Source organism: Saccopteryx leptura, chromosome 4, assembly GCF_036850995.1.
Source record: "Saccopteryx leptura isolate mSacLep1 chromosome 4, mSacLep1_pri_phased_curated, whole genome shotgun sequence".
NCBI lineage: Eukaryota > Metazoa > Chordata > Mammalia > Chiroptera > Emballonuridae > Saccopteryx > Saccopteryx leptura.
In genome coordinates, this window is record NC_089506.1 from 190,522,637 (window position 1) to 190,546,111 (window position 23,475).

General features: G+C 48.6%; 1 protein-coding gene across 6 annotated transcripts in view; it reads left to right on the forward strand.

Annotated features, from left to right (window-relative positions):
* Positions 1-23,475, forward strand: part of CUX1 (cut like homeobox 1) — a 375,210-nt gene that overhangs the window by 295,938 nt on the left and 55,797 nt on the right. For 3 of the 6 annotated variants that reach the window (XM_066382339.1, XM_066382340.1, XM_066382344.1), the window contains exons 13-20: positions 2,075-2,123; positions 2,870-2,966; positions 3,967-4,635; positions 5,761-5,826; positions 7,130-7,231; positions 9,825-10,657; positions 12,454-12,619; positions 13,138-13,194. In XM_066382339.1, coding sequence (XP_066238436.1) covers positions 2,075-2,123; positions 2,870-2,966; positions 3,967-4,635; positions 5,761-5,826; positions 7,130-7,231; positions 9,825-10,657; positions 12,454-12,619; positions 13,138-13,194 — 2,039 coding nt within the window. The remainder of the gene's footprint in view (positions 1-2,074; positions 2,124-2,869; positions 2,967-3,966; positions 4,636-5,760; positions 5,827-7,129; positions 7,232-9,824; positions 10,658-12,453; positions 12,620-13,137; positions 13,195-23,475) is intronic. The other 3 variants (XM_066382343.1, XM_066382342.1, XM_066382341.1) reach the window with 2 other exon arrangements.

Consider the following 23,475-nt stretch of genomic DNA (forward strand, 5'->3'; position numbering starts at 1 on the left):
TACTCCCCCCCACACACACACCCTGTTTCCAACTTAGGGATGTATGTTTATTTTTTACCAAGTTGACCTTTTCTACCTGCCTCCCATCCCAATCTTCTCTTCCTTTCCCTCCTCTTTCCACATCAAAAGAAAATGTGTGCCATCCCCTAGTGCTGAATCAGAGGAGCTGATGTGGAAGCCCCCCCCAAGCCCCCCTCACACTGAGATCAGTCCCACACCTCCACTCTGAACTCACCTCCATTCCCAGGAACCAAGGCTCCCCGACTCCAGGTTGCAACACGTGCCTGGTCGGTCCCTCCGTCCGCCGCCTACCTAGCTGGCCCTCACCCTCCTCCCAGAGCGCCCTGCCCACCTTCCTGCCGCCCTTTTGTTGCCTCTGCACACCGCAGCCCCCACGGCAACATCAGCATCCGAAAGCCTCCTGACTCGGTGGCTTTTCTGATAAAATGTGTCCTTGGCCTCCCCCCTCCTAGTGATCCAAGTGCTTTTTTCAGACACATGCTCACATTTTCTTCCCATCTCTGTCCCAGGGGTCTGTAAAACATCCTGCTCCTTCAGGGCGCATTTCAAATTCGTATGTGCTCAGCAAGCAGACCCTGTCCCCAGCCCAATGGAGTCTCCTGCCACGGGCCCCACAGGTTTTCTCTTTCCCGTGCTGCCTGGGTTCTGTCTTCTCTTAAAGAGCCCATAATGTTCGTGAGGATGAGGATGAGGATTCTCCAGTGTTGGGCGCACAATAGGTTGTTGGTAAATATCTGTTGATTAAATGAAGAAATGCCGGTGTTTTCATTTTATTTTTTAACTTAGTGTGTTGACATGGTTTCGGGTGTCCTACTCATTATAACACCCTCCACACACTGCAAAGAGACACTGGTGTTTTTAGTAGGAACTTAGAGGCTCTGTCTTATCTCACATGACCCTAAAGAAGCTCTCAGACAAGAATATAGTTGTGAACAACGTGATGCCATTAGGAAAGGACAAATTCCAGGCTTCTGTGTGATGTGATGGGGCCCAGTTCCTTTAGTATTTTCCGTAGCCCGCTATGAAATAAAATTACATCGTTTTCCCCCTTTAGCTCCTCTTCATTCTGTTTTGTTTATATGATATATGACAAGGGCCACTGTGAAGGTACAACCATATAGAAACTAAGAGCAGTCAGATGCTTACTGAACCTCGTAGTGGTTGTGGCAGAAAGTGGTCTCCCAGGGCCTGGGCATGTTTACACACCATGCTCTCCTGGTGACACTTCCATGGAGCTTAGAGGGCAGAGGCTAAAGTCATGGCTTCGAGAATGCTGGGAGAACCCAGGTGGCCCGTGCCTGGGGCGTGCAGCCTGCTCTCCTTCCCTCCTTGTGTGTGAGGAAGCACCCACATGGACACACTTGCTCCTTCCTCCCCAATAGACTCACAGAAGAAAAGCAATGTCCACGCTAAAGGAACGCTAGAAACAGCAGATCTGGGCGCCTGAACTCACTCAGCTCTCAGGCTTGTTGAAACACGCCAGAGACTAATGTGATTTCAGTGATAAGGAGAACAAAGGAGAAATTAATCTGCTCTCCCACACCTTTGCCATGGTGCTCCTTCCTGGCCCGAGGCTGCAGAGAAGGTCTCTGCCAGCTTTTGAGCCATCCAGCTGTGGGGCCGTGCCTTTGCCCACTCCCCCGTCCCTAGGTGCCAGCGACCAAGTGAGTGTGTAGGGCAGCAGCCCTGGGGTGCTGAGGCTTCTCTCTCTAGCTTACTTGAACCAACTCTTTCATTCCGACTACACTTGACAAATGCATTCCACTTACATCAATGTTATGTCTGTGTTCAACTTTAAAATTATACTCTGAACAGACCTGGTGTGATTCCATATGGAATGATTTACATGCCGGGCAAGAAACTTTTGCTGGCCAACTGGTAGTTGAATAGTTATTCTAGAGACATTATCAGATTATAATGCTGCCAGGGAAGTTGTTAAAGTTGTCAGATCCTCCGTTCCTGGAGAGCAGTAGATTGTGCTGCCGATGCTCATTAGTATGGTTGTTACCAAAGGTGTGAGTAGGAAATAACTGCCCTGTCTTCCTCTTCGCAGTATTCTGAAGTCCATGGAATTTGCACCGTCCGAGGGAGCTGGGACACAGGTACTTGGTCTCACTTTGCTTTTAGTGTTTGTGAACGTCAGCATGGTCACAGTCACCAGTCATCCCGGGGAGAGCTTCACCATCTAAATATTCTGAGACCTCTCACCTACAGCTGACCAGTCATTCTTCAAGAACGGTTAATAACCAAATTTTAATGCAAATTATTTTTATTTAAAAAGAAAAGCTAGTGTTTTCCAAACTGGTAACTCAATTTAAGTAAAATTGAGATATAAGATGCTACTAAGAACTTGAATAAAAACAAATTCAGATTGTGTTAAAGATCAGCCCAAAAAGGGCTGCCTTAGGAAATTTTATTATCTACAGAGGAAAGGTGACAGTGGCATGTGGTAACCTGGTAGCCATTTAAAATTTAAGTCATCTAATAGAATCTGCTCCTGATGCTCAAATGTAGCTGACTTGGCAGCTGGCCCTTTACAGTGATTTTCTGACAGGTGTGTGGCTCCACAGACAGTCCTGTTGCCAGATGAGGCATAAGTTTAGACCATTTGAATTTGGGGACAGAATAGAGAATAGTTGTCTAGAAGAAAAATTACTTCAACTGAAATGAATTCTTTTGAAAAGGAACTTGAGTGTTTTCTACACATGTCGAACCTCTTTGGGGGAAGTCACATTTCTGTAACTGGTCACAGTCAGAGAGGTGGGTGAAAAGCCATAGGAACGGGGTTGCAGGGCCTGGGGCATGGGAGGGCGGCCTACCACAGTGCGCCCCTTTCTGCCCCGCCCAGGACACATCCAAGCCCCTGGAGGTGTTGCTGCTGGAAAAGAACCGCTCGCTGCAGTCTGAGAACGCCGCCCTGCGCATCTCCAACAGCGACCTCAGCGGTAGGTTGACAGGGTCTCGTGTGCCATGCTCGGGCCCTTCCAGGGCTCGAGGAAGAGGAAGGTGAACCGTGAGTCTGGGCCGATGCATGATGGGAACATCACCGGTTGATGAGAACCTTGACTAATGAGTGTTTGGTCTCTTCCTCGTCCTCCTCACTACTCCTCTCCTCCCCTCCCCGCCTGCTTCAAGACGGCCAGGGTGAGGCGTGTGGCCGCAGGGTGTCTGCGGAGGTCAGTTAGAGCCAGTGTTGCAGGAGACGCAGCAGGGACACTCGAAGGATGTTGGCTTTCTGATCTTTTCCTAGTTGTGCGGCCTCTCTCTGTGGTGTTTCTGGGGCTGCTGACAGGGTAGCCCTGCCCTTCCAGGCTCAGCGGAGCTTTTCTTCCTTTGTCAGGTTTTCCTTGGGAACGCATCCCCCATCCTTAGCCTTTCTTTGCTCGTCCCAAAGTGGTGGCGTCACTGACTGCTTCTGGTTTTGGCAGCTGGTAAACTGTTTAAGTGTCTCGGGCTCCGATGATATTTCATTCTTAAAATGTACGTGGCTTCGATCGAGTGGACTCAGTGCGGTACATTCGCCTCAGAGCAAGTGGTGTGAGAGAATCCGTTGGTCCCAAAATGTCAGTGTTTGCTGCTCCTCAGGTGGGGCCGTCCTGGTAATAGCTCGAATGCCAGAGGCCCGATCAGAGGCCCACGACTTGTCAACTTTACTGTGTGTGGTACCGGCTCCTTGTCACTTTAGGAGATTGAACCTATGTCAAGGGGACTCTCCAGGCTGCAACGTACAAGAAAGGTGCAAACATGAAATGCATGTTGCTTGTTTCCGGGGGGCCTCGTTTGGCTGATTTAAAAATTCAATTGAAAAACAAACCAACACTCCTCATTGGCCCTTGTAAAATCTGCACTTTTTTTCCCTTTTGTGGGGCAAACTTTGCATTTTGGTCTTGGTTTTTTTTCCCTTTTGAATCCCCCATAATGCATTATGTTTGCCCTTCCTTGTAGGGTCAGCCAGGAGAAAAGGGAAAGACCAGCCTGAGAGTCGGCGTCCTGGACCTTTGCCGGCGCCCCCTCCTCAGTTGCCCCGCAACACGGGGGAGCAGGCTTCCAATACTAATGGTACACACCAGTTCTCACCAGCGGGGTTAACTCAAGACTTTTTCAGCTCATCCCTGGCAAGCCCCAGCCTACCCCTGGCTTCTACAGGAAAATTTGCACTAAACTCTCTCCTCCAACGACAGCTAATGCAGTCCTTCTACTCCAAGACCATGCAGGAAGCAGGAAGCACAAGCATGATTTTTTCAACAGGTCCATACAGCACAAACTCCATATCTTCCCAAAGTCCATTACAACAAAGCCCAGATGTAAATGGCATGGCCCCGTCTCCCAGCCAGTCAGAAAGTGCTGGGAGCGTCTCCGAGGGCGAGGAGATAGACACTGCAGAAATCGCCCGGCAGGTGAAAGAGCAGTTGATCAAGCACAATATCGGACAGCGCATTTTCGGACATTATGTCTTGGGACTGTCTCAAGGGTCTGTGAGCGAGATTTTGGCCCGGCCCAAGCCATGGAATAAACTGACCGTTCGCGGCAAGGAGCCTTTTCACAAGATGAAGCAGTTCCTCTCGGATGAGCAGAACATCTTGGCTCTTCGCAGCATCCAAGGCAGACAAAGAGGTGAGAGACTTTCATGGGTTGCCGCCAACATGTGAGCCTGTCAGAGTTGTGTGTGCATGTCTGTGTGTGATGAAACATTTGTGCATCACATCAGGTAAAGTTCTCTTCAGTTCTACCATTTCCAGAGTTCAAGGGTCGACTGGCATGAGCTAAAGCTATTAGATTTGAGAGATCTGGCCTCTGAAACCCACTTAGCACCTCACACGTAGTAAACTCAGTATTTCAGTACTATGTATGGAATTGGGGGACTTCCGTTGTTACTACTGACATGTTTAGTATCCGGTGGTCCGATGGGCCTTGGGTGCTGGCCTCACGTGAGAAGGAGCCCTTGGGTACTCTCCAGGTTAGAGCAGCAGCAGTAGCCAGGGCTGATTCTCGCACAGAGCTGAGTCCATGGGGAGAATACCAACCACCTGGCCTCTCTTCCCACCGCACAGAAGGGAGAGTGTCCTGTGGTCAAGTGTCTCCCAGTGTTTAGGTTCTGTTCGTGATTTATTTTATGTTATAAGCAAAACACACCTCCCTTGAGTTAAAAACATGAAAGTTTTATTAAAACACCCTCCCTATCCCACCCTCCATAAAAAGATAAAAAAGTCAGTCTGGTCCCTAATTGATGGAATTCCTTCCCTCTCTAACAACAGAGGATCACTCTGCTAAATCAACAGTGATAGAGGTAATCTTACCAGATGCATTCGAAAAACCTGAAATTTAGGCTCAAAATAAACAGAAAAGAGATGAAAAGTGTCAATTTGCACGAAGCACATGGAGCTTTGTATAGCAATGTTAACTGAAATTGACTGTCTTTGGATGATTAATGTGAGCTTTGTCCCGGGGGCTGGTGGGCGATTTGCTTGGCGGCAGTGCTCCCTCCGTTTGCCCCTGGTGGCATTGGTGCCGCGGGCCATAGGTCTGTCTGATCTCCTTTTGCAGCAGAGCCATGGCCTCTGAGGTCAGTCAGCCAGGGAAGGGCCTCTCAGAAGTTTCTAGTAGCTCCCCGAGTTGCACAGGAAGCCCTGAGCCCGATCGATAGTGACAGGTGGCTCAGATTTCATGTCACGCAGCCCATATCGTCAACACCACCATCCCCCTGATTGTTTTGTTCTTACCACACTTGTTTTTCAACAGAGAATCCAGGCCAGAGCCTGAACAGACTATTTCAGGAAGTACCGAAACGAAGAAATGGGTCTGAAGGTATGTTGCAGGCAGGTGTTTTTCTTTGCAGTTAGTAATCTAGGAAGCAGCATGTCCTTAGCTGTGTATTTGGGTTAAAACTGTGCAGTGTGATTCTGGCCTGGAACCTGATGGAAAAACAGAGCTAGTAAGTATAAAACAAAGCACGGGTTCAAGTACGCAAGACCCCTTCCTCCTGAGCTGCTTGCACTCTACTGAGTGCAGAGGAGGAGAGAAGCGGGCTCCACCACTAAGAATTAGTCCCCAAATAAGAATCCCAACCCCTTTTAAATTCAAATTATGCCTTTCCCGTTTTCTCAGAAGCAGGTGAAAGAATATAGTTGTTGCTCTGAGAAAAATCAGGTGGCTAAGTCAGATGAGATACTGCTACTTCCTTCTACTTGAACTCTGAACTGTTAAAGGTGCTACAGAGTGGACAGATTCTAGTCACAATCCGTGTTTCTGTGGGCCCTGGCGAGCCAAACCCCGCTGCCTTCCTCGGAGTTGCATCTTGAATGGGCTTGGTCCGGTGCTATGCTGACTTTTAAATGGTTTGATGTGGTGGTTCATATCTAGTAAGGTAGTGAAAAATGTACAAATGTGGCCGGCTTCCAGAAAGAACTGGGGCCAGCCCCCGGGCCGTAGTAGCTTCAGTGCATCTGTACCTGTGGCTGCTCTGCAAAGCATCACCATGTGACCGAAAGACTGAATTCTTGTCCTTTAGGGATTTCTGTAGGCTTCTCTCTTATTCATTCATTTTTAAAAGACAATATTTGATAACAAAGCCGAACATTTTAAGTCAAACTTTCAGCCTCTTCACCTTGTACATCCAAATGATTGATAGGTAATCAGCCTCAACCCTTTACCCTTCTCCATTTTTCCTTTTGGGATACCAGCCTCAAATACACATAAAGAACCTTGATCGTAACCCCACACCAAAGCAGTTGTTAGAGTTGCTTTTAAATGACTCATGAAAACCGTTCCTTTTAATCCTTCATCTTTTTTTATACCAGATTAAACAATTTGCTCTCCCTGGTCCCAACCCATGGGTGTCCAGCTTGGGTAAATGGGAGAGCTTGTCCTACTGGCCGAATAACATTTAATGCCAGGTAGTTCAGCAGGAAGCCCTTCCTGCACAGGGTCATGGTACCTGCTGTGAAGTTGCACTCATAGCAGGGACAGGTAAATGGGAGGCCACGCCTGCCTTCTTAGTGTCACTGGCCTCAACTCCTGTGAGAGCTATTTATCAAAATGACATCTTTGTGTAGCACTGGTTTTGATCCAAGTGTGGGTTTGATGTCATTGGTGTGGCTTCTCCTTGCAGGTAACATCACCACCCGGATCCGAGCCTCAGAGACTGGATCTGATGAAGCAATTAAGTCCATCCTGGAACAAGCCAAAAGGGAGCTGCAAGTACAGAAAACTGGTATGGACTCCACTTCTTTGACTACTGTCTTCCAGACTTAATTTACAATAGTGTCACGGGCATTCTGGTTAGCAGTAGTTTTTATTTAAAAAATAATAATAGAATGTGTGTCAAGCATTTAGGCATGTGCAGAGGGATTAGGTCTGTGTGATACGTATTTTGTGACAGTTACCATTCTTTATGTAATGTCATTCTCAAGCATTGACTCAAGAATGTACCCATGGCCTAAGATCTCCTTGGCTTAACATTAGCCAGTAATTTGTATTAAAAAAAATTTTTTCAGTGCAATATAGCCTTTTGTTATTTGCATATATACTTAACCAAGCACTACTGAAAAAGAATGGGTGAAAAGTGAATTCATAACAGCTGTTCTGGGGAATGAATGTTGCTAGGAAGGAGCAGGAAGTTTTAATGGGTGGATGTCCACCTCTGCAATTAGTCTGCCTCGGGAATTGGCCCCAGGCTCCCCGAGAGCTGCCTTCCCTAAGAGGCATGTCGGTGCTTCTCTGGTTGGCTCTGGTTGAGAAGCGCCCCTTGCCACAGGTTCAGCTCAGACCAAAAGGAGAGGGAACTGAGTGCCCGAGTTCTCTTCCTGGTTTCTGCACATTCCTGCCCTATCTTCACGCAGCCCTGCTCTGCAGAAGAACCCCTCCGTGAACCCACTCCAGGGCCCCTGCCAGGCCTAGCTTCAGGCAGCTGTGGCAGCTGAGGTTGAACCACCATCGGGTCGCTCCCTTGGTCACTGGTCCCCTGCCCAGGCCTCCCTCTCCCATGTTGCTTGTTCACGGATGAGCTCAATTCTCCCTTCTGGGAAGTAAACCTGGGCTGGGCATTTTTACCTACTTTAAACTAGGCTTTCAAACTAGTTCCTCACAACAACCCTGGAAGATACGTTTTGTTATCCTCTTATTCCTGATTAATATACTAAAAGTTAGAATAATTTGTACATACCCATTAACTGGTAGGCCCTGAATGGAAACCCTGATCTCTCATCTCTTGTCCCATCACTTTCTTCTGTGTTGCCATCTGCCTCCTTCCAGAGATCCCAGAGGGTAGGAAACAGCTCTGGAGGAGCAAACCTGATACTAGAGGGAGCTTTCAATTTGGTGTGGTTCTTACCCTCAAGGCTAGAGTTGAGGTTGAAGCCAGTCCCTCCTTGGGTGGCTGAACAAACAGAAAGCCTGGCAGGGCACCCCTGTCAGGGTAGGAGATACCCCCAAATTGAGAGGGGAAAGGCCCACCTCAAAGTGTATCACCTTTTCCCTCCCAAGCGCAGTTTCTCCTTCTGCAGGGTGGAGGGGTACTGCCTGCACCCCAAGGATGCTGTGCGAGTCATGTGAGTTGGAGAGGGAGGACCTTCTGATAACCAGTGAAGTCAAGTCCTCAGGACACATTATAGGTTGTCACTGTTGTTTGAGGCATTTTTCAGCCTCGTTTAAAGGAGAAGAGCCAGTTTGTACGATTTCCTCCCCCAGATATGAAGGCACATTACAGAGCTGGCACAGCCAGAGGGAGCAGTCAGCTCAGAACCTCTCAGCCAGGGCCTCACTGCACACTTACCTGGGAGCTGACTGAAAATGCAGGTTCTGGTCCATCCCACACTTGCTTCCCAATCAGACGCTCCATTGCTGGGGCCTGGGCTTATGCATCTTAATAAGCTCAGTGGGTGGTTCTGGTGCACAGCCCTGATTAAGAATCCTTGATGTAGGCTGTTACCCATCCCAGGTTTACAGATGGAAATCCTGAGGCCCAGTGATGCCTTGTGGCTCCCCTGGGGTCACAGCCCTGGGACCCTGCCCATTGTCCCCCATTGTGGGGGCTCAGGGTTGCTGGCCACAACAGTCACCACCCAGAAGGGAATCACCCAGACACCATCACTTACCCTGGGAGACTCTTCTCTCATCACCACTGTTAACAGAAACTATGTTTCTAACGTTTGACAAAATCACTAGGATTTTGGACTGTAGCACACAAGAATCATCAAGAAAAGGAGGTCCAGATGGGTATTACTGAGTATTTGCATACTTCCTCCCTCTTATCATACTCAGTGATAACAAATTGTTTCTGTTGGTAATCGAGGCAGAGGGTGGGTGTCACAGAGCAGTAGTGTTAGTCCTCTTATCACTGCTTAGACAAGATGCTTGAATGTTTCCTCACTGATGTGGGGGCATGTTGGACAAATAGAGCTGTGCTGTTCTCCCAAATAATCCGCAGTTTGTGGTAGGTCTACCTGGCAAGCCCTCTATGGGGTGATGCCCTGCCCATCTGGGGTGTGGATCTGTTGCTTGGCAACCGAGGTATTTTAGCACCTGAGAATAGGCCATGGAGCCATACTCAGCCCCAGGGGCCAACTTGCTGGACTCATTCGAACCATAGATGTGGGAAGAGGAGGAGGGTGGGGAGAAGCAGATGGTCGTTTCTCCTGTGTTCCCTGGCCGGAATCTAACAAGGACTTACACATGCCAGGGGACGCTGAGCCAACCAGACAGGACCAGTAGTAGGTCAGTGGAGAAAGAAGTGGAATAAAAGAAGCATGTGCCCACCAGAGGTGGTGCTTCAGCCACCAACTAACGTCTGTGTTTGCTCCATGCAGCAGAGCCAGCCCAGCCTTCTTCCACGTCCAGCAGCGGAAACTCCGACGACGCCATCCGCTCCATCCTGCAGCAAGCCCGCCGAGAAATGGAGGCCCAGCAAGCCGCCCTTGACCCCGCCTTAAAACAAACGCCATTGTCACAAACTGACATTGCCATTCTGACCCCCAAGTTAATATCCACCTCACCCATGTCCTCGGTGTCCAGCTACTCTCCTCTTGCCATCTCCTTGAAGAAGCCCTCCTCTGCCCCCGATTCCAGCACCTCCACGCTGCCCAACCCCCCAGCCCTCAAAAAGGAGTCCCAGGACGCACCTGGGCTGGACCTCCAGGGAGCAGCCGACTCTGCGCAGGGCGTCCTGCGGCACGTGAAGAACGAGTTGGGCCGCAGCGGCGGGTGGAAGGACCACTGGTGGAGCACTGTGCAGCCGGAGAGGAAGAGCAACACTCCTTCCGAGGAAACGAAAGTCGAAGAAGCCAGCAGTGGGAAAGAAAAAGGCGGCGGCAGCCAGGGGCGGGCCGAGCGCAGCCAGCTCCAGGGACCCTCCTCCTCCTCGGAGTACTGGAAAGAGTGGCCCAGCGCCGAGTCACCTTATTCGCAGAGCTCAGAGCTGAGCCTGACCGGAGCCAGCCGCAGCGAGACGCCCCAAAACAGCCCTCTGCCTTCTTCCCCAATCGTTCCCCTGTCCAAGCCCACCAAGCCCTCCGTCCCCCCGCTGACACCTGAGCAGTATGAGATCTACATGTACCAGGAGGTGGACACCATCGAGCTCACCCGACAGGTGAAAGAAAAGCTGGCCAAGAATGGCATTTGTCAAAGGATCTTCGGGGAGAAGGTAAGGGGTTCAATTTTGGGGCTTGGTTTTTCCCATCTCTTTTCCTTGCTTAGAACTACGTATCTGAAGGACAGTGCCATTACCCATTGATTTAACCAAAGAGCATAATGGGTCATCCACTCCCAAACTTCTTGAAGGGCTGACTGGTGAATGTTCCATTTGCTGCAGCCCAGTTGGGGACCAGGTTCTGGGCTAGATCCTCTCATCCACAGTGCTCCTTTAGACCACTCAGGCTCACTATGAGGCGGATGGTAAAGTTGCCACTTAATAGCTAAGGAAACAAGGCACAGGGAAGTTACCGGTAACTAACTGAGACTGGCAGCTAACTGAATTTGAGTCCTGCCTCTGCTGTCGAGTGAAGCCCAAGGCAACTCTGCAAGCTGTTTTGACCAAAAAAAGATCTAATCCCATAGAGAGAGGATCAATGTGCAGAGACACAAAGGCTATATAAAGCATAGTTGTACCTTTCTCATAATTCAGAAGGTACTTGGGTATTGTCCAAACAGCGGGGAAGGGGCTTGCCCAGAAATGCACCCCTAGAGGTGGCTCCCAGGCCCTTTCTGTCCTTGGTACTTCCTGGTAACGAGATTCTGGATAACAGGGATTTACCAGGCCTGTAAAATAGACGTATAATAAATATAATACCCCAGGATCGTTTTAGATTAAGTAGTGAATGCTGAGTGCAATGAGAAGCGCTCCATTGCACTCAGAGGCAGCTCCCTGAGGGGCATGTGGCCGGGTCAGCAGTGGCCACCAAGGCGCACCCCTCCCCCCACTGCGTCCACACTGCCCTGCCTTTAGTTCAATGTTTGCAGTGTGCTGTGCTCTGAATCCTTGCAATATATGATTGTGATCTCTTTGTCCTGATTTTGCAAAAGGTGATGGGGGGAATAGAAATGAGGATGAGAATCTAAAATCCCTTGAAATTTCTAGTTCAATGTTGTAAAAATATCATTTGAGAACATTTAAATAGACATTTGTGCTCATGCCTTAAATTTAGCAGACTTAATAGTGTTGAACTTGTTTGGCCCATGCGTGCAGTTTATTCTGGAACTTGAGAACTTTTCAAAAGAGTGATCGGATGCAGCCCCTAAATATCTCTGGGCTGCATCTGTGTCCTGTGGGGGGTGTTTGTGCCCATACATATGTATGTCCATATGTGAGCATAAGAAAACTTGGGAATGTATGTGTGAGTTGTCGATCGTCTGCAGTAAGTTTTATTCCCAGACTGGCTCCCCCATTTTCACCAGTCACCTCTGGGCCCCCACCGTAGAGCAGGATGTGATCAGAGAAAGCCAATCTTTCTAAATGCCAACTTGGCCCAGCACCAGCAAAGGAGACTGGCTTCCAACATCTCACCAGTATCCGTTGCTTCTGAGTCTAAAGGGGTCCTTGGCTCCAGCTCCTTAGCCTTTCCTGGCGCCACCAGGCAAAGAGCAAGATGGTTTCAATGTTTCCTCTTGGGTTGTCAAGACAACGACCCCACAACCTTGGCAAGATCGAGACCCCACCCCTCTCTTTCCCAGCCTGCCTCTCCCTGGAAGCTGAAAGCTGTGACTATAACTATGGCTCCTCATGCCAGGACGTCAGCCCACCGGTGACCTTGAAAGCTTATCCCCCACCTCAGGCTGTCACCATCCTCCAGACAGTGGTTCTCTGCTCCGCCCAGAAGCGCTCCCTCTTTGTGTCCTCTGTCTGTCACACCTCCCGCATGTTTTGTGCATATCACTGAAGCATTTTGCAGCCTCACACTCAACCCTGGGCACTGATGCAGTGGTCTCTGTCTGCCACTCCAGGTGCTGGGCCTGTCCCAGGGCAGTGTCAGTGACATGCTGTCCCGGCCAAAGCCATGGAGCAAGCTGACCCAGAAAGGCCGCGAACCCTTCATCAGGATGCAGCTCTGGCTAAACGGCGAGCTGGGCCAGGGCGTCCTGCCGGTCCAAGGACAGCAGCAGGGGCCAGGTGAGGGCACCCCCAGGCTTCTGCGGGGAGGGAAGAGGGGCATCTGTGTAGGGAGGCAGCCAGTCACATGGCACTGGAGGCTGAGAACTGCCCCCCTTCCTCCACCACCTGTTGCCATGGGACCAACTTTAGTTTTTAGGAGAGAGAAGATTGTGCCTAGCTAATTTTATGAGCAGCAGAAAATGAGTTACCAATTAAGAAAATGCTGTTTATACATAAATATAGGTAAAAGTCAAGCCGCTAAATCAGGGAATCAAGAAAGAAAATCAGTCAAAGGCACAGAGGTGAACCAGATCACAGGCAACAGCTTCTGCCTGTTTCCCAGCCAGGGGGACCTTCTGCCAGCAGCTCTCTCCCCGCCTGTGGGGACACCGCATTCTGGCCCTTCCCCACAAGGAGTGAGGAACCCTCCCATAGGCCTGTGGGACCTTATGCTGTTCCTTCCTGTGCTGCACTGAGGAAGCTTTAAACCCTCGGGCTTTTTTCCTTATTTAATTGTATTTCTTTTTCTTATCTAGTCCTCCACTCTGTGACGTCACTACAGGACCCCCTGCAGCAGGGCTGTGTGAGCTCAGGTAACTACCCGATTCCTTTTGCCATATATGCTTTCCTGTCCTCTGGTCTGGAGCGGGAGCAGGAGACTCAAGGGATCCCTTGTTCTGGATTGGGAGCTGGGTATCCTGTTGGCACACTGCTCTCCTTGTGGTTGTAGTTTGTGATGGGAGAGAGAGCCAGCAGCTGAGTGCAGAGTTCCTCCAGCGTTTCCTGCTCCTCACCACATTCTTTCATGTCTGTCGGCCTCTAGTGTGAAGCCCTGTGTTCGGTGCTGGGGGCTGCAGTTCGAGTCTGGGACAGATTCTGTGCTCAGGGCTTTTACTGATAGGAGTGCCAAGGAATGGGCATGTGTTGCTTTCCCAGTAAGGTCATGGTAGGGGGCAGTCAGGTTTCTCTGGAAGATCCAAGGCTGCCTTCAAGCAAGAGGGAAATAAAGGCACAGTTCAGTGTGCAACTAGATGGAGAGCCGGTGACACTCAGCAGAGAGGGGCTGAGGCCAGGACCCAGCCTGGGCCAAGTGGTGGAGGGCCTGGGATCTGGGCCAACAGCATCTGAGAGCTGTGACATCCTCGAGATGGCACTTCTGCTGTGGGGCCCCCTAACTGCAGCGGTAGGGTGCAGCCAGCCACGAGCCCGGGCTCCTGACCCCCTTCCATGTCTCACTCAGCTTTCAAGAAGAGCCAGCATCATGAGCTGTTCCTCTTTTTTCCTTTATTTTTCTAAACATCTTGATTAGTCTCCATATCCCATTGATTCATTGAAAACACAAACAAAGCTAAGTGAGGAGCGTGAAGCCCGCCAGCCTGCTGGAAGTTTTACGAGGGAAAACATGTGTAGTGAGGGAACAGCTGGGCGGCAGCGGCCGCTACCGCCGCGAGATGCCAAACCCACGCACAGATGCAGCCAGAGCGCATTGACTGCAGCGAAGTTCCCGGTTGGGTTTTTTGTTTTGTTTTGTTTTGTTTTAGGTGTCCCATTCTGATTTTGACCAGAATGGAGGTTGGAAGGCTGTATGTTGCCCAAGCTGTAGGTTTTGTCTGGATATCTAAATGGAGTGGTTGTCCCTCTGAAGAAAGATCAGGACCACCTCCTCCCTCCATTTCTGGGCTGGCCTATTTAATTCGCAAGTACTGGAGAACTTAGTCAGTCCTGGCTCACATTCAGAATTCATCAGGGAAAATAATGGACATAGTTGCGTATGGAAAATCAGCCTTGGCTCTCCTGCTCTCACAGAAAGTTGGCCTTCTCTTAAACTCGGGAGCATTTGCTGCCCCATCAGAGTCAGGACTGAACTTGGCAGAATGTGACTGTTTCTTAGATCAAAACCCCCCATTCTAAATAAAACAGGAAATCTGCAGTTCCAGGTCAGTTCTGATCAATGCCAAAACCCTCTCCGTGTCCGAATAAATCTTGGAAGAATGGCTTTTTTGCTTTTTATTGTATAGTAGGTAATCGCTACCGTGCTGGAACACTCATGCAACCTACGAAAAACACACCAGGCTCCTACACCAGGCTCCTAAGAGGAATGTAAATGATATTTGTAAGATATCAAATTACTTTATACAATAAAGTGGTGTAAAACTCTTGGGGAATCTGCAGATTGGAGGAGAAAGGAAGGAGGAGGCAGTGAGCCTCTGGATAATAGTGAACACTATAGAACTTTCCAGTGGTTTCTATAAAGAAGTGAGTGGCGGCGGTCATCTCAGCAAGACAGGAGATGGATTGAGCCATCAATAGAAACAATAATTATGGTGACTGGAGAAATATGGAAAAATATTTCTTATATCCTAGAAAAATACACACTTTTTTTTTTTTTTTTTTTTGTGGCAGAGACAGAGTCAGAAAGAGGAACAGGTAAGGGACAGACAGGAAGGGAGAGAGATGAGAAACATCAATTCTTTGTTGTGGCTCCTTATTCATTGATTGATTTCTCATATGTGCCTTGACTGGGGGGCTGCAGCAGACTGAGTTACCCCTTATTCGAGCCAGCGACCTTGGGCTCAAGCTGGTGAGCCTTGCTCAAACCAGATGAGCCCGCGCTCAAGCTAGCGACCTCAGGGTCTTGAACCTGGGTCCTCCACATCCCAGTCCGACACTCTATCCACTGCGCCACCGCCTGGTCAGGCAATACACACTTTTAAATATCGTGGTAGCTAAGCAATAATATTTCTCTAGAATCTAGAAAGTGTTTCAAAATTGAAAGAAGGATTATTATACAGTGGCAAGATTGTGGCTAGTAGTTTTTCTTGTTTGAAATTTTTTTATTATTAGTGTTATCTTTAAGAGTGTTTCTAAAAATTAAAGAAGTTGTGCTTTTCAGTATGTGGAATTTAGATTCAAAAAGTAGAATTATAATGATGGTAAATTATTGGGGTGAGTGACTATAGGAGACTCCAGAATCTTCTGAGACAACTTTAAAAATCAGTGTCTTTGAGGAAGCATTCAGCATTGTTCTCACCATGGTTACCTCAGAACCTTTCTAAGAGGCCTGCAGACCCAGAAGGATGCTTTCTCTTGGTGATGGCTCCATGAGGCCTCTACCTCAAGGCAGTTTGACTGCTGGAAGGTAATTCCAATCTTGTTGGTTTCTTCCTAAATATCGATGAAAAACAATCAAGTGTCTGAGAATCCAGACCTCCAAACTAGTGAGGTCAGTTTAGCAGCCTCCCAGGTGTAGAAGGACTTTGGAAGACTTGCCGTCTGTCCATAGCCCTTCAGTAAAAGCACAGTTTTCTTGTGGAGACGGTATGGACCTAATGCATAGTGCTGTCCTTAGTTACCATGGCGATAAGGTGCCCGGGAGTGGAATGGCCTCATTCATCTGAACAGCAAACTGCTGACTCAGGAATCTCTTTTCCTCACTAAAGAATTCCTGTCTGCCTCTTTCTGCCCAAGTCTGTTGCCCCTCAGTGTCTCCATTTTCCTTAATGATGTCTGTGTCAAACTTGCTGATCACTTTTACGATAAGGAGAGAGAAACAAAACTGAAGTTTCAGTTGCATCATTTTTTTTATCTTCTGGTAGTTATAACCATTTCTGAATGCTCCTTTGATGATCTGAGCATTGGGGTGATGGCCTTGGGCATTAAGGAAAGTTGATGCCATTTTTAGCTAGTGACCTGTGCTTTTTCTTGGTAGCTCTTGGGACCTTAAAGAGGAAGAAGTATTCGGGATTCTATGCCAATCACACAAATAACTTTTTTAAACAAGTTTCTCAAGGACAGACTTCAGATCATATATTTTCTGGTAGTCTAGTTTTTTGCAAACATTTTTGTATTGTCTTCTTTCAGATTCCCAGTGTTCAGTGTTGTGGGAAGGGGGGTCGGTGGTTGTATACAGAGTCCCTTTGATCTAGCATGGCAAACCTATTTGAAGGTTGAATTGCAGCTAGCCCTTTGAGGATTGCTTCTTTAAGTCTCCCTTTTGTTTGTCTTCCATCCCAGATATCATCTGGCAGCTTCCGAGCACTGCTTAGCAGTAGACCCGGGGGAAGCGAAGGAAGCTCTTATAGAGAAGGGGAGGGAGGGGCCTAGCAAGGCTGTGTTCTCTGAGTGTGGCCTGCAGTTATTGCTTACCATTAGCAGTGTTTTTAAAGGGAAGAAAACATAGACCTATAGGGAAGGAGTGGGGGGAGGGGTGTTTGTAGGTAGGTACATAGTTAAGTAGATATGATCCTTTAGTAAACCATTAGGTTTTTTTCTTTTTTATTCCTTAAAGCTCATTTCATATTCACAGTTCTTGGTGTGATTAATCTTTTTGCCCCTAAGGAAGAAAGAAGAAGGACAATTCTAGAGGGGGTGTGGGGAGAGGAACAGATTCTCCTGGCTGCCACCTTAGAATAATTATTACGCACAGAAATCTGATAGAGGAACGTCACCCAGTACACTCAGCTTGGTAACTTTTTTAAATGGGAGCATTTCATTACCATAGCTAACAAGCATCCACCCCAATTTCAGATGGATTATTGCAAGCTGTACAAGCAAAGGACGGCCCATTCTCCTCAGATTAATCATAAACTATCCAGCTTTTTCCCAGCATGCCAGTCAGGAACTGTGGATTCCAGGTCTTCCCTGCCCGTGGAGAATTCCATGGCTCCACGTTGTTGTTTTTCAGTCAGCAGAGTATCAGTTGCCTCTTAAGAAGACAGCTGCTGCAGTCCGTCTCTAAAGTGGGTGGTCCCATGTGTGCCCCTCTGATAATGACCACAGGGCTGTGTGCTGTGCATGGCCTTACACAGCCAGGAGATCTAGTGGCCACAACCCTTCTTAGGGACAGGCCAGTGTTTCTTTCAACATGCACCATGACTTTTTTGCCTTGTGCCCATGAGATGACCAGGAAAATATGCCCAGGATTTTAGTGCTTTGAACTTAGCAATAGAATTTGATGCAGCTTCCTTGAATAAGCAGTCAATTCCTCAATTTTAATGACTGAACCAGGGTGGGGCATTTGGATGCACTAACAGAAAAAGGAGGGGCTAGTTGCACCCCCAGAAAATTCCATAGCACTAACACAGGAGTCCCCAAACTTTTTACACAGGGGGCCAGTTCACTGTCCCTCAGACCATTGGAGGCCTGGACTATAAAAAAAACTATGAACAAATCCCTATGCACACTGCACATATCTTAAAGTAAAAAAATAAAATGGGAACAAATACAATATTTAAAATAAAGATCAAGTAAATTTAAATCAACAAACTGACCAGTATTTCAATGGGAACTATGCTCCTCTCACTGACCACCAATGACAGAGGTGCCCCTTCCGGAAGTCCGGCAGGAGCCGGATAAATGGCCTCAGGGGGCTGCATGCGGCCCGTGGGCCATAGTTTGAGGACCCCCGGTCTAACGCAAGCAAAACACCATTCAGAGCCTTGGATTCAGTTGGGTTTTTTTTTTTCTCTTATCAGCATAAGTCAGTGAAGGTAACTTGGTTCTCTCCGAAAGAAATTATTCTGACCTTAGTTTATTTTGAATAGCAGGACACGTTTGACTATAACTGACTTATACATAGCCATAGACAACAGGACAAAAACAGAAACACATTCTGGAAAGTGCATGTGAACTAGAAAGAGCCCCTCCTTCAGCAGATGGGTGCTGTTCATCATTTTGCCAGGGGTCCAGCCTTCTGTACCACTAAAGATGGTAGTCAGGAGAACTATGTGCCCTATTTCTTTCTTCTTTCTTTTTTTCTTTTCTTTCTTTCTTTCTTTCTTTCTTTTTCTTTCTTTCTTTTTCTTTCTTTCTTTTTCCTTCCTTCCTTCCTGCCTGCCTGCCTGCCTGCATTAGGATATATAATATATATACATATTCTTGATATACATATCAAGAATGCCATAATGGAATTTTCTACTCTGAGGTCAGGAAGGACAGGTTTCTGGATTCTGACACAACCTACCTTCCTATTATCTATTATCTGGTATCTGTTATCTGTTATCTGGTATGAGTAGCAGTGGGTCTGCGGATAGGCCCTGGTGCTGAGGGTGCCCCAAGGAGGGGGTGGGCCGCAAAGGGTGAAGGAGTCAGGGAGGAGAGCATTCTAGGTGGAGAACTCTGCAGATGCAAAGTTCCTTCAATGGGGGAACTTTTAAAGGTGAAAACATTAGAAGCCCCTAATTCAGAAACCTTTTATTTTTCTTTTAAAGTGACAGTAGGAAGATGAATTGTGGTTGAATTTCATCCTTTCTTTGTGTAGAATACCACCACTATTGCTTGCCTTAAGGTTTATATAGTAAGAAAAAGTATAAATGGCAGAAAGAAGGGAGGGTCCTTGCTCTTTCAAGATAACCTCTGTGGCCTGACCAAGCAGTGGCGCAGTGGATAGAGCTTCAGACTGGGACGTGGAGGACCCAGGTTTGAGACCCTGAGGTCGCCAGCTTGACCGCGGGCTCATCTTGTTTGAGCAAAGCTCACCAACTTGGACCCAAGGTTACTGGCTTGAGCAAGGGGTTACTCGGTCTGCTGAAGGCCCATGGTCAAGGCACATATGAGAAAGCAATCAATGAACAACTAAGGAGCCGCAACGAAGAATTAATGTTTCTCATCCCTCTCCCTTCCTGTCTGTCTGTCCCTATTTGTCTCTTCTCTCTGAATCTCTCTGCCACAAAAAAAAAAGATAACTTCTGTGACCTGCCTCTGGTGGCATTGGCTGACCCAAAGCCACATCTTACTCCAAAGCACTCCTTCCCACTGTAGGCGGCTCTTTCTTGAGAGGACATGGGCTTCAGCCAGTGATTGGTGGCAGCCCACCACAGTTCTCACCAGTCCCGTTCTAGAGAGAAGACAGGACCAAAGCTGGAAGCTGAATAGGGTGTGTGGAGCTCAGAGGTGAAACCCCTTGCCACCAGGAGCCAAATTTGTGACCAGAAAAGAGCTTCCCCTGTTTGACTGTAGAGGGTACAGGCGAGGGTCTCAAGACTTGACAGGCAACAGCATGGCCTCTGGTGTGTGGAGTGCGGGCACTTCTGGCACACTGAGATGGTCCCCACAGCTGCTGACTATGCCCCAGGCAAGCTGAACAGTTCAAGGAGAAATTGTCTAGGGCTGCAGGACAGGGTAAAGATGTTACACGGGAAAAGATGGGTATTAGTCAGTGTGCTGTGGTGGCCCAAAGCCCAAAGGGCGGTTCTTCAGCTTCATGTAGAGAAAGACCTTGTTCAAATCAAGGGAGGGATGAGGAAACTGTGAGTCGGGAGTTGTATGTGTCCCAGAGCTAACCAGGGAGGCCTGGGACCCCAGCTGAGGCAGGGGTTAAGGCAGGGGTCCCCAAACTACGGCCCGCAGGCCACATGCGGCCCCCTGAGGCCATTTATCCGGCCCCCGCTGTACTTCCGGAAGGGGCACCTCTTTCATTGGTGGTCAGTGAGAGGAGCATAGTTCCCATTGAAATATTTGTCAGTTTGTTGATTGAAATTTACTTGTTCTTTTATTTTAAATATTGTCTTTGTTCCCGTTTTGTTTTTTTACTTTAAAATAAGATATGTGCAGTGTGCATAGGGATTTGTTCATAGTTTTTTTTTATAGTCCGGCCCTCCAACAGTCTGAGGGACAGTGAACTGGCCCCCTGTGTAAAAAGTTTGGGGACCCCTGGGTTAGGGCATGTCCCCCAGGGTCTTGTAGGGTCCTTTCCTGCCTGGGATGCAGTGTGGTACCTGCTCTGCCACCAGTGAGGCGTCTCCCAGTGTCTGCCAAGATGGTATAGGAAACAGTGCTGTGTATTTATTTTTAATCAATGTCTTTTAAACAATTTTAACCTTATCTCGGCTGAGCTAGGGTAAAAAGGGGTTTGGTTGTGCTTAGCTGACCCTTCAAAAGCAATGAGAGACAGGCTGTGCAGCCCAGCACCCCCAGAGCAGCCTCAGAGGAGGGCGAGGCAGCGCCCTGGGCAGCCCGCACCTGGCCCGCAAGGGCAGGAGGGGAGGGCGCAGTTCTCACAAGTTCCTTTGGAAGGTGCTCGATCAGGATGGCCTTCCTGTGTCCCCCGTGTGTGGACTCTGCCCTGTCAGCTCTCGCAGCCATCCCTAGCATCTGTGGAATTCGTGGTGGAGACGCCTCACATGATCCTGACACCCTGTAGCGTGAACACAGGAGGGCAGAGGAAGTGTGGAGGCCCTTTCATGCTTCTAACACGGGTGGGACAAGCCGTGTCCACCCACCCTCAGGGTACACTGCACCTGCAGACCCCGCACAGGCTTCCCCGGGCAGCTGGCACTGAGGGAGACGGCTGGCTGCTCAGTGTTTCATCTCAAAGGAGCACATGTCGTCGCAATCCCAGGGAAAGGCTGCTCCAGCCTAACTAAGCCTCCAGAGTTCTGTTCCGAGAGTGGGATTTGTCGCTATGCCTCTCCAAAAAAAGAGCAGAGTTAGAGCAAGATTTATTTAACTGTTTATTCCTATTACTTGTAGGGTTTACCAAATAAGTAAAGTGCACCGTGGTTACAAAATGCAAGGTTTAAAAGGGTTTACACCTTTTTAAAAAACAACTCACCTTCCTCCCTTACCCCCCAGCCACGGTCATGCTCCCCCAAAGCAATCCTGTTCTCAGCTTCCCGCAGGTGGCCTGTGCAGCTAGGTGTCTGTCCCCCACAGAAGGGCCCATGCAGGGCTCTGGGCGCTGGGCTTTGCTTTTCTCGCCAAGCAATAGATGATGGGGACTTTATTAGGCCAGAACCCAGAATTTCTTCCTCTTTTTCAGCTAGAGGGAATTCCTGTATCTGGATATACCGTATTTTTCGCTCCCTAAGGCACACCTGACCATAAGACACACCTAGGGTTTTAAGGAGGAAAATAAGAAAAAAAATATTCTGAACCAAATGGTGTGTTACAATATTTAATAAAATACCGTATTTTTCACTCGATAAGGTGCATGGGAATTTTCCCCTCCACTTTTGAGGGGAAAAGGTGCGTCTTATGGAGTGAAAATATGATCCATATTTTATTTAACCAATTACTAATGAGAGATATTTAGATTGATTTTCACAGTAAAACATGAACTGTCTTACGGTAGCCAGCACACACGAGCAACAGTATTACACAGCAGGTGCAGAGCACACTGCCACGGGCTCGTCCTGCCTCTGCCACTTAGGACCGTGTGGCCTCGAGCAAGTGACTGGACCTCTGTGGGTCTCTGCTTCTTCCATAAAACAGGAAAAATAAAGTACCTGTGTCCGAGACTGCTGGGAGGTTTAAATGAGTTTGTTTCTAAAGGCCTCCAGAGCAGCAGCTTCTTTCAGCCACAACCGTTGTGTGTTGTTTTGTGTCTGTAGAATAATGTATCTGCACACACAAAAGGTCAGCCTGTTGCTTTAAAACAGAAAAGAAGTCCAGCCACTCACTCCTTGTGCGGAGATGAGCAAGGGTAAGCATTGCTGCGTGGCGGCAGCACCCAGGGAGGACCTGCATGCGGCTCTCCCATTCCTGGCTTCTCTGAAGTGCCGTCCACCTGTGGACGTTGTCCTTCCATCTGCCATTCCTTACAATGGGCCCAGTCTCTTGAGCTGTAAGAGTGAGGCAGCTGGTAATCAATCAGCCCGGCCATTTGGGGGCAGACGAGCGCAGACCCGGGCCTTGTTTGGATACAAGGGTGGCCCCTGGTGTGGGGGAGTGGCAGCACCTTCTCGGTCCCGTTCCCTCAGCTGCTTTCCCCAGACCTTTCGTGCTGGCACACCCTAACTCCCCTTGTGGAGGAGGCCCTGGCAGGCCCTAGTCACAGGCCTCTAGACACGTCTCCTGTCTCTCCCTTTTAGACTTTCTTTGGGAAACTGAATTTACAGTACATTGCGCATTTAGTACAAGAGGCAAAAATAGGTCAGAGGAGCAAATGAGGACTTCAGTTTTCATTGGTTTGGTTCTAGGGAAGGATGAAGAAGCTTAAATGCCTAAAAATCCTCAGCTAATTGTTAGAAGGTGGTTGGAATAAAATGAGGAAACGGCATGTCTGCATCATGTGTGTGCCCCTCACAGCACTTAGAACTTCACTCCTTAATCAGTAAGTGGGCATGATTCTCTCCCCCCACCCCCGTCCTATGGATTGGGAAAACCAAGGCTCAGGGATGAAAGGCAATTTGCCCCAAGTCAAGAAGGAGGTGGGAGATGCACACATGGTCCTGAGACCAGTGGCCTCACTACCATGGAGATGTCACAGGGCACCCAGGTTCAGACAAGTCATCACTCAGCCCTGAGGACTTGATCCCGCCACAGTGGGTGAAGGGTTGGTCCCTGAAACTACACTCAGAAGTCAAGGCCGTGTTGCAAAACAAGGAACAGAATTGGGTTTAATTATAAATGGATAAATGCCAAAAATCTAAGACAAAAGCAAGAATGAGTCAAAAATCAGATACCTGAGTTACCTTGGGATGCGTCCTGGTATTTCTTCTGGGGAGCCGGGCGGGAAGGTGGGAGAGAACCCAGCGATGAATCAGTGGCAGTCAGACTATTAAGTTTTGCAACAGAGAGTGTTTAATTCACGTAGCCTATGATGCAGGTTCATGCTTCTTTGAAACCTCTTCCTGTCTAAATCCAAGGAAAATACACCTGAGGTCCTTTCTCTGCTAAAGGATTGCCCTGCCCTTTAGCTGTCCTGCCCTGCCTGCCTGTGGCCCTAGGCCAGCCCGGGATCTTGCCCTCAACCCCATATGGACTGGCCCTTGGGCCACCCTCAGGCTCCCCTTGAGGGAGGGGGAGGGGACCCCGATGGATCGGAGCAGCCAGGAGGCTCCCTCACGGGCTGTATCTTGATTTTGTTTCGTTCTTCCCTTCCTAAATATAGCCAGAGTCTGAATTGGCAGATGTTGCGTTTGTCCTTTACAAGA